The sequence below is a fragment of the Bombina bombina genome, chromosome 6 (assembly GCF_027579735.1).
Source record: "Bombina bombina isolate aBomBom1 chromosome 6, aBomBom1.pri, whole genome shotgun sequence".
Classification (NCBI taxonomy): Eukaryota; Metazoa; Chordata; class Amphibia; order Anura; family Bombinatoridae; genus Bombina; species Bombina bombina.
In genome coordinates this window covers 166,413,725-166,430,134 of record NC_069504.1, presented here as the reverse complement: position 1 = coordinate 166,430,134, position 16,410 = coordinate 166,413,725, and the positions used below count along the sequence as shown (strand labels likewise).

At 41.7% G+C, this 16,410-nt stretch overlaps 1 protein-coding gene across 2 annotated transcripts in view; it reads right to left on the bottom strand.

Moving 5' to 3' along the window:
- SLC13A1 (solute carrier family 13 member 1) overlaps positions 1-16,410 on the bottom strand; it is a 258,307-nt gene that overhangs the window by 147,293 nt on the left and 94,604 nt on the right. For both annotated transcript variants that reach the window (XM_053716667.1, XM_053716666.1), the window contains 2 exons: positions 14,505-14,556; positions 14,370-14,415 (listed from right to left, as the gene is read on the bottom strand). In XM_053716667.1, the coding sequence (XP_053572642.1) occupies positions 14,370-14,415; positions 14,505-14,556 (98 nt within the window). The remainder of the gene's footprint in view (positions 1-14,369; positions 14,416-14,504; positions 14,557-16,410) is intronic.

Here is a 16,410-nt window from a genome sequence, read left to right as displayed (position 1 = left end):
TACTCACCACAAGTCCGGTAAGGCTATATAACCTTATATTACGGAGGGCACTTAATTGTGTGAGGCAGAAAGTTTGCTACTATGGATTACAATTGCTAAAATCACCAATCGTTGTATTGCCACCAAAGCCACACTGCTACAGCATTTATATAATCTTTTAAATATACCAGGACTGAGTTGATAAGGACATATTCATTACAGATTACAGATAAGTTGTGGCCACAACTATATGGATGTTTGTGATATACTGTGATATGTTTGTGATGCACTGTGATTACTTTTTATTAAAATAATTAATGCATTTACATATATGTATAATAACTTTTATGAAGTCTAACTTCCAAAGACTCATTTGAACGAGCGCCATTCTATAGCTTTTTCAATTTTTATATTTGTTATATATTGGACTGTGTGTGAGAGAATCACAATCCCTTTAGAGGGTACTAAAGGGGGATTTGCCAATGAAACTCTAGGGATATTTCTTTATTTTTATCATTGCTATCTGAAATGGTGTTCCTTCGGCTGCTATTTGACTAAGTAATGTATCCCTTTAAACATTTGTCTGTTATCAGCACTGGATCTCAGACATAAAATCTGACAGGGAAGGGCTTAAACCAATTATGACATAACATTAGCATATGCCTGGCCTTTAAGGAGTGGATTTGGACTTTGTTATTAGTTAATAAGACATGTACTTCCTTTTGAAAGTAACAAAACGTATGTATTGAGAGAAAAGACAACAGTATTGCAACAAATGTAAACATACATTGGAAATGGAAAGTTTAAAACATAAAAGTTATTAAAAAACAAACAAAAAAAAAGTTTTTGTATTATAGCTAAAGTCAAGGTCAGTAGTCTAAATCAGGGCACCTTTTAGTGACTCTGACTCCCAGTGCAAAATTTTAAAATCTGCCACCCCTAAATTCAAATATCGAACTTTTCTTCTCTCATTCTGAAGCACCCATAGAGACACCCACAGACACAGCACATCCACACATTTTAGGATTGTTATAATGCCGGCAGCTGTTGAATTAAAGTGAAATGGTTATGGGGTTAATATCTTTTTTTGAACTGCAATTCATAGAGTACTATCCCCTTTTATATATTTCCTTTTAACATAGATACCTACTCAACAACTCAATAAAGGTGATAGGCATGCTTTAAGTTTTAAGTGCGTCTGGTACCCGGACAGTTGCCGTGTTCGCCCCACCTAAAAACTACCCTGGTCTTTATAAAGAAATAATGCAAAATGAAAAACATGCTAGGCATCCTATTAAGTTCTAGAACAAGGTACATTACTATGTTTGTACTTTTGCACAAATCCATTGAACTAGTTATACTAGGTCTAAACAAAAACAAAATTGCCATAAACATTAAGGGCTAGATTACTAGTGGAGCACAAAATATTGCTTTTGCAAGGGCGATATTTGCACTCTTCTTAGAAATACCATTGCACGCAAATATTTGCTGGTATAACAAGTTAGATGCAATGTGAATGCGACCTGGTGTTCGCATTGCACAGAAGCATTGCACTCACGAAAGCACTCTTCAATAGGCTCCAATGGAAGCATCGAACGTAGCACAGCGAAGGGGGTATACATATATATATGTATACATATATATATTTATATTTATATGTGCATATACATATATATTTATAGAGAACACACAGTTTCCCTTAGACTGCTATGTAAAGGCATCCCACACCTGCCAACTTTAACCCCTTGTGACAGACCCTTCGGTCAGGACTGAAAGTGTTAACTTTATTTTCTAACCACAAGTGGCTGGCTCCAGCTACAATCTAATTAATGCTTAGCATTCTATTGTTTGATCACCCCCAGAGAGAAACGCCTAAGTGATAAGGAGAGTCAAGAGTGTCCTGTGGTTGAAGTGTTTAAGTAATATAATCCTATTGTATCATGTCAAGGGCGCTTCTCCCTTTTATCTAATGTACAACATTCTTTCAACCCCCATCTGAGGGGGGGGTCAAAAACCTGTATAAATCTGTGTGCTGCCTTCAAATAAAGTTGTTATCCTGTTTTAAACCTGAAATGTGGAGCTTGGTCTCATGTTTGCAGGGAAACTGATCAAGGTTGTGAAGTGCTGATTCTGTATGCAGGACATTGTTCATCTGGTATTAACCCTTGGTATACAGTTGGTACCGTAACATTGGTGGCAAGCGACGGGAGAATCCTTATCGCCCAAAGGAGCAACTACGGATCCAGACCGAATGGGAACACCGTATGAAAGGCTAAAAAGAGCTACCCTTAAAGACCTGCTAGAGCAACGGGGCCAACAAACCAGTAACCTCAGGAAGAGGGAGATTATTGCAAGACTGTCCGAGATGGACGGAGTATCAGGGCACGAAGGAACCAATGAGCCCAGCATGTCAGACAGAACCCCCGAAGAAGCAAGCTTTGACCGGGCGGTCAAAATAAGACTGGCACACTATGGCCCCAACCCATCTGCGGAAATTATCGACCGGGTCATAGCAGCTGTGGAGGCCAACCTACTTCGCCAAAGCGGCGCTGCAGCAGTCCAAGTCACCGCAACCCCAGTGGAAAAGAGAAAAGTGCATTTTACCGCTTTTAAAAACTTTCTGGAAACAGAAGGAGAGATTGATGGGTACCTTGCGGATTTTGAGAGACAATGTGCACTACACCAGGTACCCGCAGAGGACTGGGTCACGATATTATCCGGAAAATTATCCGGCCGGGCCAGTGAGGCTTTTCGGGCCATTCCAGATGAGGAAGTTGGGGATTATAATACTGTGAAAGAGGCTCTGCTCTCCAGGTATGCGGTTACACCGGAGGCATACCGGAGGCGGTTCAGAGACACTGTTAAATTGGCTGGCGATTCCTACGTTGAGTGGGCATGTAAGGTGCACCGCACAGCATCGCACTGGATGGCGGGGTGCCAAGCCGTGTCTGGGGAAGAGGTGCTGCAGCTATTCCTGTTGGAACATTGCTTTGACAAGTTATCAGCAGGAGTTAGGGAGTGGGTTCGGGACCGTAAACCCTCCACCCTGCATGAAGCTGCTCGCTTGGCAGATGAGTATACGGATGCCCGCAAACTGGACACTGCTACCACTAAGCCCCCTGCTAAAGTGGAGTACAGCCCCCCGGCCACCCCAGCAGCTGCCATTTACCAACCCCCGGTGCACCGCTATGCCACACAGCCTCCAGTCACGAACTACCCTCAGACAGCCCGGTTCACCTCACGGGATTACTCCCAGCCTATCCGGTGCTTTGGATGTAAGCAAATCGGACACAAAAGGTCGGAGTGTCCCCTCAACACGGCCAACCAAGCACAGTCCTGGAGGAGACCCGCCGCCGGAATCCCACGTAACCCTCAGCCCGCTGCCCACTGCGTAGAGGATCAAGAGTGTTGGGGCATCCTACATGAAGCAGACCCCGTACAAGCTGTCCATCGGGATAACCGGCAACAGCACCGGCAACTGGTTAAAGTAAATGGGAAGGAGGTCAGTGGTCTACGGGATACTGGTGCTACCATGACCTTGCTCCAAAAGAACTTGGTGTCCGAGAACCAGCACACTGGAGACACTGTGGCTGTGAGGGTGGCAGGGGGCACTGTGTTCCGCCTACCTGTTGCCCGGGTACATTTGGATTGGGGAGTGGGCGCTAGACATGTGAATGTGGGGGTCATGAGGGATTTACCAGCTGATGTTCTCCTTGGAAATGACTTGGCCCCCCTTGTTTCGGCCTACGCTCCCATGGGTCCCGTTGATGTTAACCCGGTGACTACCCGTGCCCAGGCCCGTGCCACCGAGACCGACCCACCTGCTGCTGAGACCCAGGTAAGACTCTCTTCCCCGACTTATACCCTAGACCAGACCCCCTTGATTTGGGATACCCCAGAGACGTACGGGAGGGAAACCCGGGAGGATCCGACCCTTCAGAAGTACAGGGCTAGGGCAGACACTGGAGAAGAGGGAGTAGATGGGGAACGTTATGAGTGGATGGGGGATAGGCTATATAGAATCCCCAAACCTGCCCAGAAAAGTACTGCCCTTCCGCCAAATCGGCAGCTGGTAGTGCCTGCAAAATACCGGCAAGAGATTCTGCGGATTGGGCACGATGTACCGTTAGCTGGACATCTAGGGTCCCGCCGCACCGCTCATAGGATCACCCAGAATTTCTTCTGGCCCAATTTTAACCGAGATGTGCGGGTATATTGTAGTACTTGTGACACCTGTCAACGGGTGGGTAAGCGGGGGGACCACCCCAAAGCTAGGCTTATGTCTATGCCTGTCATTGGGGAACCCTTTTCCCGCATAGCCGTTGACATTGTGGGTCCCCTTGCCAGTGCTAGTCCATCAGGTAAGAAGTATATTCTCACTGTGGTGGACTATGCCACTCGTTACCCAGAGGCAGTAGCACTGTCGAATATAGAGGCAGAGACAGTCGCTGATGCCCTAGTTAAGGTTTTTACTAGGGTCGGGTTCCCTAAGGAGATTCTCTCTGATCAGGGGACCCAGTTTACCGCGGTGCTCACCCAGCAGCTGTGGAAGGTGTGCGGCATTAAACCGTTGCTCAGTTCGCCTTATCACCCCCAGACTAACGGTCTCTGCGAGCGCTTTAATGGCACCCTCAAGCAGATGCTGAGGACCTTCACGGACACTTGCAGAGACTGGGAACGATTCCTGCCTCATCTGCTATTTGCGTACAGGGAGGTGCCCCAGGAGTCCACTGGGTTCTCTCCCTTTGAGTTACTCTATGGGAGAAGAGTCCGCGGCCCTCTGGACCTCATTAGAGGACACTGGGAGGGAGAGATAGAGCAGGAGGGAACCCCCATCGTGCCATATGTTCTGGAACTCCGGGACCGCATGGAGAAACTGTCTCTGATGGTAAGAGGGAATCTCCAGGTGGCCCAGGAAAGACAGAAGGGGTGGTACGATCAAGGTGCCCGGCAGCGGGTCTTCCAGGTTGGACAGAAGGTTTTGGTGCTCAAGCCTGTGAAGGCCAACAAGATGCAAGCATCTTGGCAGGGCCCGTATAAAGTGTTATCCCGGGTGTGTGATACTACCTATGTTATAGCCAGCTGTGCAGATGAGAGGATCCAGCGATCCTTTCATGTGAACATGCTGAAGGAGTATCAGGAGAGGCCAGAGGACGTAGCCGCAGTATGTGCCCCTGCTGCAGATGACCCAGAGAACTTACCCCTACCCGACTTATTAGAGAAGGACCCCCAGACTGACCTCACTAGTCTTGTGCAGCTAGGGGACCGGTTGAACCCTACCGAGAGGGTACAGGCAAGACAGCTCCTGTGGGAGAAGCAGGCGACGTTCTCCCAAGAGCCCGGCTACACTACCCTAGCTGTACATAAAGTAGAGACTCCCGGACAGAATCCCCTGCGACAGCCTCCCTACCGTATACCCGAAGCAGTCCGAGAAGGAATGCGGAAGGAGATACAGGAGATGGCCCGGCTGGGAGTGATCGAGCCCTCCGATAGTCCTTGGGCTTCCCCTGTAGTCCTGGTACCTAAGAAGGATGGAACCACCCGGTTCTGTGTGGACTACAGGCGGCTCAACGAGAGGACCACCACTGACGCCTACCCGATGCCCCGGGTAGACGAATTACTAGACCGTATTGCTAGGGGGCGCTATCTGACAACCATAGACCTGTGTAAAGGCTATTGGCAGATTCCCCTGGCCGAGGATGCTATCCCCAAGTCGGCCTTCGTCACCCCATTCGGCCTGTACCAGTTTAAGGTCATGCCCTTTGGGATGAAGAATGCTCCGGCTACCTTCCAGCGTATGGTGGATAGACTCCTTGATGGCTTCCAGGAATTTGCTTGTGCATACCTGGACGACATTGCGGTTTACAGTGGGTCCTGGGAAGAACACCTTACCCATGTAGGGCTGGTACTGGACAAGATTCGGGCCGCTGGCCTGACCTTGAAACCGGACAAGTGCCATCTAGGTATGGCTGAAGTACAGTACTTGGGGCACCGAGTGGGGTGTGGGAGCCAGAGACCGGAGCCAGCCAAGGTAGAGGCTGTGGCTAACTGGCCCACACCTATCACTAAGACCCAAGTACTAGCCTTCCTGGGGACGGCCGGGTATTACCGACGTTTTGTCCCCGACTACAGTACTATCGCCAAGCCCCTGACTGACCTGACTAAAAAGAACCTCCCCAAACAGGTCCTGTGGTCTCCAGCTTGTGAAGCCGCGTTTCAGGCACTGAAGCAGGCCCTTGTGAATGCCCCTGTCTTGGCTGCCCCAGTTCCCAACAAACGTTTTCTCATTCATACAGATGCTTCCATGTATGGACTGGGGGCTGTACTGAGTCAAGTCGGGGAGGATGGAGGAGAGCATCCTGTCGCATACCTAAGCAGAAAGTTATTACCTCGGGAAGTAAGCTATGCGGCAGTGGAGAAAGAATGTTTAGCCCTGGTCTGGGCACTGAAAAAGTTGAACCCTTATCTATATGGACAGGAATTTTCCCTCATAACGGACCACAATCCCTTAGTCTGGCTCAACCGGGTCTCAGGAGACAATGGTAGATTGCTGAGGTGGAGTTTAGCCCTCCAGCCCTATAACTTCACCATCAGCTACCGGCCCGGTAAGCTAAACGGGAATGCTGATGGATTGTCCCGGCAAACTGATATGCCTACCACCACCCAGTCCGGTCATCCCCAAGTTGACCCGCCAAAGGGTCAAGCCGGGTCTGCCGGAGTGTTCCACAAGGGGGGAGCTATGTGACAGACCCTTCGGTCAGGACTGAAAGTGTTAACTTTATTTTCTAACCACAAGTGGCTGGCTCCAGCTACAATCTAATTAATGCTTAGCATTCTATTGTTTGATCACCCCCAGAGAGAAACGCCTAAGTGATAAGGAGAGTCAAGAGTGTCCTGTGGTTGAAGTGTTTAAGTAATATAATCCTATTGTATCATGTCAAGGGCGCTTCTCCCTTTTATCTAATGTACAACATTCTTTCAACCCCCATCTGAGGGGGGGGTCAAAAACCTGTATAAATCTGTGTGCTGCCTTCAAATAAAGTTGTTATCCTGTTTTAAACCTGAAATGTGGAGCTTGGTCTCATGTTTGCAGGGAAACTGATCAAGGTTGTGAAGTGCTGATTCTGTATGCAGGACATTGTTCATCTGGTATTAACCCTTGGTATACAGTTGGTACCGTAACACCCCTCATAACTGCTTCTTGCAGTTATTTTATCAAAAAATAAAAATGCAATTTTTCATTTAATCAACTACACTACACTTTATTTTGGGGCACTTGGGGAACATTTTGAAAATTAAAGTGAATGTAAATTTTGATGCTAAAGTGCTCGGTTTTTAAAAATGTGATTAAAAACCGGGGCACTTTAATTCATCAAAATTTACATTTCACTTGTGTTGTGAAAAAATACTTATATTTTAATCTTGACAGCCGCTGTCAAGTTTAAAAGTATTTTTTCACAACAGGAGTGAAATGTAAAGTTAATAATATTACTATTATTAACTAAATTATTCCTATTTAAAACTAAATACCTATAAAATAAACCCTAAAATAGCTACAATATAATTAATAATTACATTGTAGCTATTTTAGGATTTATTTTTATTTTACAGGCAACTGTATATTTATTTTAACTAGGTACAATAGCTATTAAATAGTTAATAACTATTTAATAGCTACCTAGTTAAAATAATTACAAAATTACCTGTAAAATAAATCCTAACCTCCCGGACCCCGCCGCCACCTACATTAAATTTATTAACCCTAATCTGACCCCCTACACCACCGCCGCCTACATTAAATATATTAACCCCTAATCTCCCGTCCCCAACTTCGCCGCCACTATATTAAATGTATTAACCCCTAAACCTAAGTCTAACCCTATCACCCCCCTAACTTAAATAAATCTAAATAATATTACTATTATTAACTAAATTATTACTATTTAAAACTAAATACTTACCTATAAAATAAACTCTTACATAGCTACAATATAATTAATAATTACATTGAAGCTATTTTAGGATTTGTAACTTAGGTTAGGATTTATTTTACAGGCAACTTTGTATTTATTTTAACTAGGTACAATAGCAATTAAATAGTTAATGACTATTTAATAGCTACCTAGTTAAAATAATTACAAAATTACCTATAAAATAAATTCTAACCTAAGTTACAAATACACCTAACACTACACTATCAATAAATAAATTAAATTAATTAACTACAATTAGCTAAAATAAAATACAATTAAATAAACTATAGTACAAAAAACAAACAAACACTAAATTACAGAAAAAAAATACAAGAAGTTTAAACTAATTACACTTAATCTAAGCCCCCTAATAAAATAAAAAAAGCCCCCCAAAATAATAAAATGCCCTACCCTATACTAAATTACAAATAGCCCTTAAAGGGGCTTTTTGCAGGGCATTGCCCCAAAGTAATCAGCTCTTTTACCTGTAAAAAAAAGGACAATTCCCCCCCTAACATTACAACCCACCACCCACACACCCCTTCTCTAAAACCCACCCAATCCCCCTTAATAAAACCTAACACTACCCCATTGAAGATCACTTACCTTGAGCTGTCTTCACCCAGCCGGGCACCAGTGGTCATCCGATCCGGGCAGGTCTTCATCCGATGGGGCAGAAGAGGACATCCGGACCGGCAGAAGTCTTCATCCTATCCGGGCAGAAGAGGACATCCAGACCGGCAGAAGGCTTCATCCAAGCAGTATCTTCTATCTTCTTCCATCCGACGAGGAGCGACTCCATCTTGAAGACATCCGGCGCGGAGCATCCTGCCAGCACGACAGATGAATGACGGTTCCTTTAAATGACGTCATCCAAGATGGCATCCCTCGAATTCTGATTGGCTGATAGGATTCTATCAGCCAATCGGAATTAAGGTAGGAAAAATCCGATTGGTTGATTTAATCAGCCAATCGGATTGAAATTCAATCCGATTGGCTGATTGGATCAGCCAATAGAAATGACCTCGCATACTATTGGCTGATCCAATCAGTCAATCGGATTGAACTTCAATCCGATTGACTGATTAAATCAACCAATCGGATTTTTCCTACCTTAATTCCGATTGGCTGATAGAATCCTATCAGCCAATCAGAATTCGAGGGACGCCATCTTGGATGACGTAATTTAAAGGAACCGTCATTTGTCGTTAGTCCGTCGTGCTGGAAGGATGCCCCGCGCCGGATGTCTTCATGATGTAGTCGCTCCTCGTCGGATGGAAGAAGATAGAAGATACCGCTTGGATGAAGCCTTCTTCTGGTCCGGATGTCCTCTTCTGCCTGGATAGGATGAAGACTTCTGCCGGTCTGGATGTCCTCTTCTGCCCCATCGGATGAAGACTTCTGCCCGGATCGGATGACCACTGGTGCCCAGCTGGGTGAAGACGGCTCAAGGTAGGGTGATCTGCAATGGGGTAGTGTTAGGTTTTATTAAGGGGGGATTGGGTGGGTTTTAGAGTAGGGGTGTGTGGGTGGTGGGTTGTAATGTTGGAGGGGGTATTGTCTTTTTTGTACAGGTAAAAGAGCTGATTACTTTGGGGCAATGCCTCACAAAAAGCCCTTTTAAGAGCTATTTGTAATTTAGTATAGGGTAGGGCATTTTATTATTTTGGGGGGCTTTTTTATTTTATTAGGGGGCTTAGATTAGGTGTAATTAGTTTAAACTTCTTGTAATTTTTTTTCTGTAATTTAGTGTTTGTTTTTTTGTACTATAGTTTATTTAATTGTATTTTATTTGAGCTAATTGTAGTTAATTAATTTAATTTATTTATTGATAGTGTAGTGTTAGGTGTATTTGTAACTTAGGTTAGGATTTATTTTACAGGTAATTTTGTAATTATTTTAACTAGGTAGCTATTAAATAGTTATTAACTATTTAATAGCTATTGTACCTAGTTAAAATAAATACAAAGTTGCCTGTAAAATAAATTAAATCCTAAAATAGCTACAATGTAATTATAAATTATATTGTAGCTATGTTAGGGTTTATTTTATAGGTAAGTATTTAGTTTTAAATAGGAATAATGTAGTTAATAATAGTAATATTATTTAGATTTATTTAAATAATAATTAACTTAGGGGGGTGTTAGGGTTAGACTTAGGTTTAGGGGTTAATAGATTTAATATAGTGGCGGCGATGTTGGGGGCGGGAGATTAGGGGTTAATAAAATTAATGTAGGTGGCGGCGGTGTAGGGGGGTCAGATTAGGGGTTAATAAATTTAATGTAGGTGTCGGCGGGGTCTGGGAGCAGTGGTTTAGGGGTTAAACACTTTATTTAGGTGCGGCGGTGTCTGGGAGCGGCATTTTAGGGGTTAATACATATAATGTAGGTGGCGGTGGGCTCCGGGAGCAGCGGTTTAGGGGTTAATAGACTTTATTAGTTAGTGCGGTGGGGGATTGCGGTTCACAGGTAGATAGACATTGCGCATGCGTTAGGTGTTAGGTTTTTTTTTAAGGCATTTTAGGGAGTTACGGGTGCTCCCATACTCAGGGCCAGGCCTGCTACGGCTGAATTTTATGGTGAGGTGAAAATGGAGTAAGATTTCTCCATTTTCGCCATGTAAGGTCTTGCTCTGGATATTGGATACCGACTTATGACGCGGTCCCATGTTAGCCTATGGGAGTAAAAATTGCGGGCAACGGGTGAAATATACGGGCGTAACTTGTATGCTACGCTGTATATGTGATACCAAAACAGCGCAAAAAACGGCGTCGCCGGCTTTTGCGGGCGACACTGCATATCGGATCGGGCCCCTTATCTCACTTGTAATGGCTGGTTATTTATTGTGTACTTGTAAAAGGGCAAATTTTTCAGTTTGCAGGCACCCGATAAATTAACTCTCCACTTGTAATTAATATTTCTCTACAAGGCTAATGTGATTGGTCCCTTAAAAAACAAGTGGAATATATCTTACCGCAGAATTTTTGAATTTCTAAATTCTGATGGGCTTTACTTTCTAAGGACAGACCCCCCTTTTCTAGTTTAGCTTAAAGGGACATTCCAGCCAAAATTGGAATCCACATAGATACATTTCAGTTTTGAATAGAAGCATTTTTGTAATATGCATCTATTAGCACAAATACTTCTAATTCAATCTCTTGCTGTTTCAATAGTGTATTTTAGTATGCACCGTGCACCAGCATTTTAAACTCAGCACTTGCTCAGAGAGCCTAAGATGCCTGTACCATCTGGTAATGACTACATTTTTTAATTGCTGACATGATACAAGCCCCACTGGTGCTCTGAGCAGATGCAGTATTTAAAATGCTGGTGCACTGAGAATATCTAGCTATGCTTCACATGCACGTGCAAAGAAAATTTTTATCACTAAAACAGTGATAACTATTACGAGAAGCATTTTTGCTTAAATATGTATACTGCAAATATGTTTCTATTCAAATATGTAATTAATCTATTTGCATTTAAAGGGACAACTTTCCAATTTATTTCCATTATCAAATTTGCTTTGTTCTCTTGTTATCCTTTGCTGAAGGAACAAAATTGCACTACTGGCAGCAGGATGAGCACATCTAGTCAGCCAATCACAAAAGACAAATGTGTGCAGGCACCAATTAGCAGCAGCTCCCACCAGTGTAGGATATGTGCGTATTCTTTTTTAACAAGGGATTCCAAAAGAACAAAGCACATTTGAAAAGAGAAGTGAATTTAAAAGTGTCTTAAAACTACATGCTCTATCAGAATCATGCAAGTTTAATTTTGACTTTCCTATCCCTTTACATTTTGACTGGAATGTCCCTTTAAATAACCAAATACTAATTTGGTGCTTAAAATATTTTTTTAAAACTGGAGTTCAGCTAACTCTAAATTCAGATGTCAGTATTTACTACACTCTGTTATCATGTAAACTGGGACAGTCAATTTTACCTATTAATCTAATGTGCAAACATTCTTGTTGTGAAGCTGAATAACATCTAAAATTAGACATTTTTAATTGCTATTAAAAACAGGTTTAAAGGGGCATTAACCCCTTAACGACCAAGGACGTACGACACACGTCCTCAAAAAAAATACAGTTAATGACCGAGGACGTGTGGCGTACGTCCTTGGTCTGGAAAGCAGCTGGAAGCGATCCTGCTCGCTTCCAGTTGCTTTCCGGTTATTGCAGTGATGCCTCGATATTGAGGCATCCTGCAATAACCTTTTTTAGCAATCCGGTGCAGAGAGAGCCACTCTGTGGCCCTCTCTGCACCGGACATCACTGGCTAAATCCGTTGGTGGGTGGGAGCCGGTTCGGGAGGCGGGTGGCGGCCATCGATGGCCCTGATGATGTGTAGGGGGGCGGGATCGTGGGCGGGGGTGATTGGAGGCGTGCACGGGAGGGCGGGGGCGGGCGCGTGCATGGGGAGGGAGCGGGTGGGAACCACTACACTACAGAAAAATGATGTATTAAAAGTTTTTAAAAATAGTATTTATTTATATAAAAATACATTAGTCATAGGGTGGGGGATTGGTCTGTGGGGGGGGGGGAAGCTACACTACAGAAAAAGAACATAACAATTAAAAAAAAAACATTTCTCTTGCAAACTGGGTACTGGCAGACAGCTGCCAGTACCCAAGATGGCCCCCAATAAGGCAGAGGGGGGTTAGAGAGCTGTTTTGGGGGGGATCGGGGAGGTTGGGGGCTAAGGGGGGGATCCTACAAAGTAGCATATGTAAATATGCTAAAAAATGTATTTTATTTTTTTATAAAAACTTTTATTTTAGTACTGGCAGACTTTCTGCCAGTACTTAAGATGGCGGGGACAATTGTGGGGTGAGGGAGGGAAGGGAGCTGTTTGGGAGGGATCAGGGGGTCTGATGTGTCAGGTGGGAGGCTGATCTCTACACTAAAGCTAAAATTAACCCTGCAAGCTCCCTACAAACTACCTAATTAACCCCTTCACTGCTAGCCATAATACACGTGTGATGCGCAGCAGCACTTAGCGGCCTTCTAATTACCAAAAAGCAATGCCAAAGTCATATATGTCTGCTATTTCTAAACAAAGGGGATCCCAGAGAAGCATTTACAACCATTTGTGCCATAATTGCACATGCTGTTTGTAAATAATTTCAGTGAGAAACCTAAAATTGTGAAAAATTTAGCGTTTTTTTTCAATTGATTGCATTTGGCGGTGAAATGGTGGCATGAAATATACCAAAATGGGCCTAGATCAATACTTTGGGTTGTCTACTACACTACACTGAAGCTAAAATTAACCCTAGAAGCTCCCTACATGCTCCCTAATTAACCCCTTCACTGCTGGGCATAATACACGTGTGATGCGCAGTCGCATTTAGCAGCCTTCTAATTAGTAAAAAGCAAAACCAAAGCCATAAATGTCTGCTATGTATGAACAAAAGGGATCCCAAAGAAGCATTTACAACCATTTATGCTATAATTGCATCAGTTTTTTGTATATAATTTCAGTGAGAAACCTAAAGTTTGTGAAAAAAATTGTGAAAAAGTGAACAATTTTTTTTATTTGATCACATTTGGCGGTGAAATGGTGGCATGAAATATACCAAAATGGGCCTAGATCAAAACTTTGGGATGTCTTCTAAAAAAAATATATATACATGTCAATGGATATTCAGGGATTCCTGAAAGATATCAGTATCCCAATATAACTATCGCTAATTTTGAAAAAAAGTGGTTTGGAAATAGCAAAGTGCTACTTGTATTTATGGCCCTATAACTTGTAACATTGGGTATTTCTAAACTCAGGAAAAAAATTACAAACTATTTAGCATATGTTTTTTTTTAGGTGGTTGTAGATGTATAACAGATTTTGGGGGTCAAAGTTAGAAAAACTGTGTTTTTTTCAATTTTTTCCTCATATTTTATAATTTTTTTTATAGTAAATTATAAGATATGATGAAAATAATGGTATATTTTGAAAGTCCATTTAATGGCGAGAAAAACGGTATATAATATGTGTGGGTACATTAAATGAGTAAGGGGAAAATTACAGCTAAACACAAACACCGCAGAAATGTAAAAATAGCCTTGGTCCCAAACGGACAGAAAATGGAAAAGTGCTGTGGTCATTAAGGGGTTAAAATCACATACATATACATAGTTTATATCAGCAAATATCTTAATAAGTACTGAAATTATAAATGCCAACATACAAAATACATTTATTATTAATATTTTAACCTGCCACTTTATCAATGATTTACAAAACTTCTCTAAAACTGTGATGATTATGTTTACATTATCTCCCTTAATCATGTACTTTTAGGGATAGTTGTAAATGTGTGTGTCAACTGCTCTAAGCAAGCGCTGTTAGTATGCAGCTGATTTAGGCAATTTGTAGAGCTTCATGTGACTTTAAAAGGAAAATTTAAAACCTACCACATTTTTTTCAGTGTCCCAGGTAGTTTCAGAGCTTTTACTATAGCTAAAAGAAAAGAAAAAAAGTTAAATATTTTTTATTAAAAAATGAAGCGTTTTAATTAAAATTGAGATTTGCCAATCGCTGTTCCTTACCCATTAACATGTTTCACAGTAACAGAGTCTTTATCAATTTCAGTGATGTTTTCTGCAAATCATTAACACAAAGGTTTGTGATTTTATTGGAATGGTGTTTAGGTTATCAACATTTTACTATAGTTTATTTGACTTTTTGTTTAAAATAAACAACTGAAAAATGATTGAACTGACTTTTATTTACCTACAGGTAAGCGTTTATTGTGTTACAAATCTTGGATTAGAATGTTTGTGGTTTGGATTTAGTATAGAGAAATTTTTAATTTACAAATTGTAAAATACAACAAATCATTAACCTGAATATGTAAAAAAAAAAAAAAAATTTTTTTTTATTTGAAGCATTTCATTAATCATAAATTATTGTTTTCAACCCCAGAAAAGAAATTAATACATAATTGATCTTGTTCTCGAGAGCTGTTCCTGAGCAGGATATAACTGGTGACTGATAGCTATATGAATATGCTGCTCTGATGGGAAGCTGTACTAACTACATTATTGAAGATTCACTATTTACTTTGGTGTTTGAGGATCTTGCTTACATGAGTAGGGTAGCCGCCCAACCGGTATTTTACCAAAATGGCCGGTATTTTTAAGGTCAAAGGTGGAAATAAAGATTATACATAGAAATAAAGTCTGTTGGCATAACAATAATCATTTAAAATAAGTCTTAGCAGCTTTAGTTCCTGATTTATGTTGTATAATTATTTATGCAAATGTATGCTAATGAACTTGGCTGGTATTTTCCCCCCAAAAATGTGGCAACCCTATACATGAGTGATCTATCAGTGCTAGTCTGTTCACTCCATATCAGAAACATAATAGTGCACACTCCCGTATCTGAAAGGGAGAGTGCACTCAGGCAAGCAGGAGATAAAAGTTAATTGTTACATTTAAAGCTGATTCAGGAATACTATTTAAAAAGGTTGTAAACTCCCCCCCCCCCCACACACACACACACTGGGAATTTGATTTGTTCAAGGTTTTTTTACATAGCTTTTCTATTGCTACTACAGCATTACTAAACTTTTGAGTGTAGGTCAAGGTTTCGACAGGAAAGCTAGCCATTTCAAATGTCAAAATAAAGATAAAGTAGCTAATTGTAAACTATTTAATATACTCAGTAGGTAAAATGGATCACTTAGAATGCATTCAAAGGGATACAATTTTACAGTACAATCTCTCTTTAAAGGGACAGTAAAGTCCAAATTAAACGTTCATGTTTCAGATAGGGCATGTTATTTTAAAGAACTTTACTTTTATCCTCATGCTTTGTTCTCTTGGTATTCTTAGTTAAAAGCTAAACCTAGGTAGGCTCATATGCTAATTTCTAAGCTCTTGAAAGCCACCTCTTATCTGAATGCATTTGACAGTTTTTCACAGCTAGAGGGCATTAGTTTGTGTGTGCCATGTAGACAACATTGGGTTGTATTGAGTTATTTATGAGTGAGCACTGATTGGCTAAAATGCAAGTCTGTAAAAAGAAATTAAATAAGAGGGAAGTCTGCAGATGCTTAGATACAAGGTAATCACAGAGGTAAAAAGTGTATTAATATAACTGTGTTGGTTATGCAAAACTGGGTAATGGTAAAAAAATATTTGGTGTTTATTGTCCCTATAAATAGCACAGGTTTTGAAAAATAAACACTCCATGGATGGGCAACTGGCTCAGGTGGGGTTGGGGATTAGGTCATTTTAAAAGGTTTTATTATGATCTAATATATGTTTGCACTTCGCAGAATACAATTCAGTGATCATATGGGGCAAAACGTAATCACTTGCAATTTTAAAAATCTCACTTTGGCCTCCTGCTAGCCTATTGCAAAACATTCCCTGTGACTTCACTGAGGTTTAAGAACGTTTTGAAGATAACAGCGAGTTATTGCAATGCAAACACTTCACCTATCAT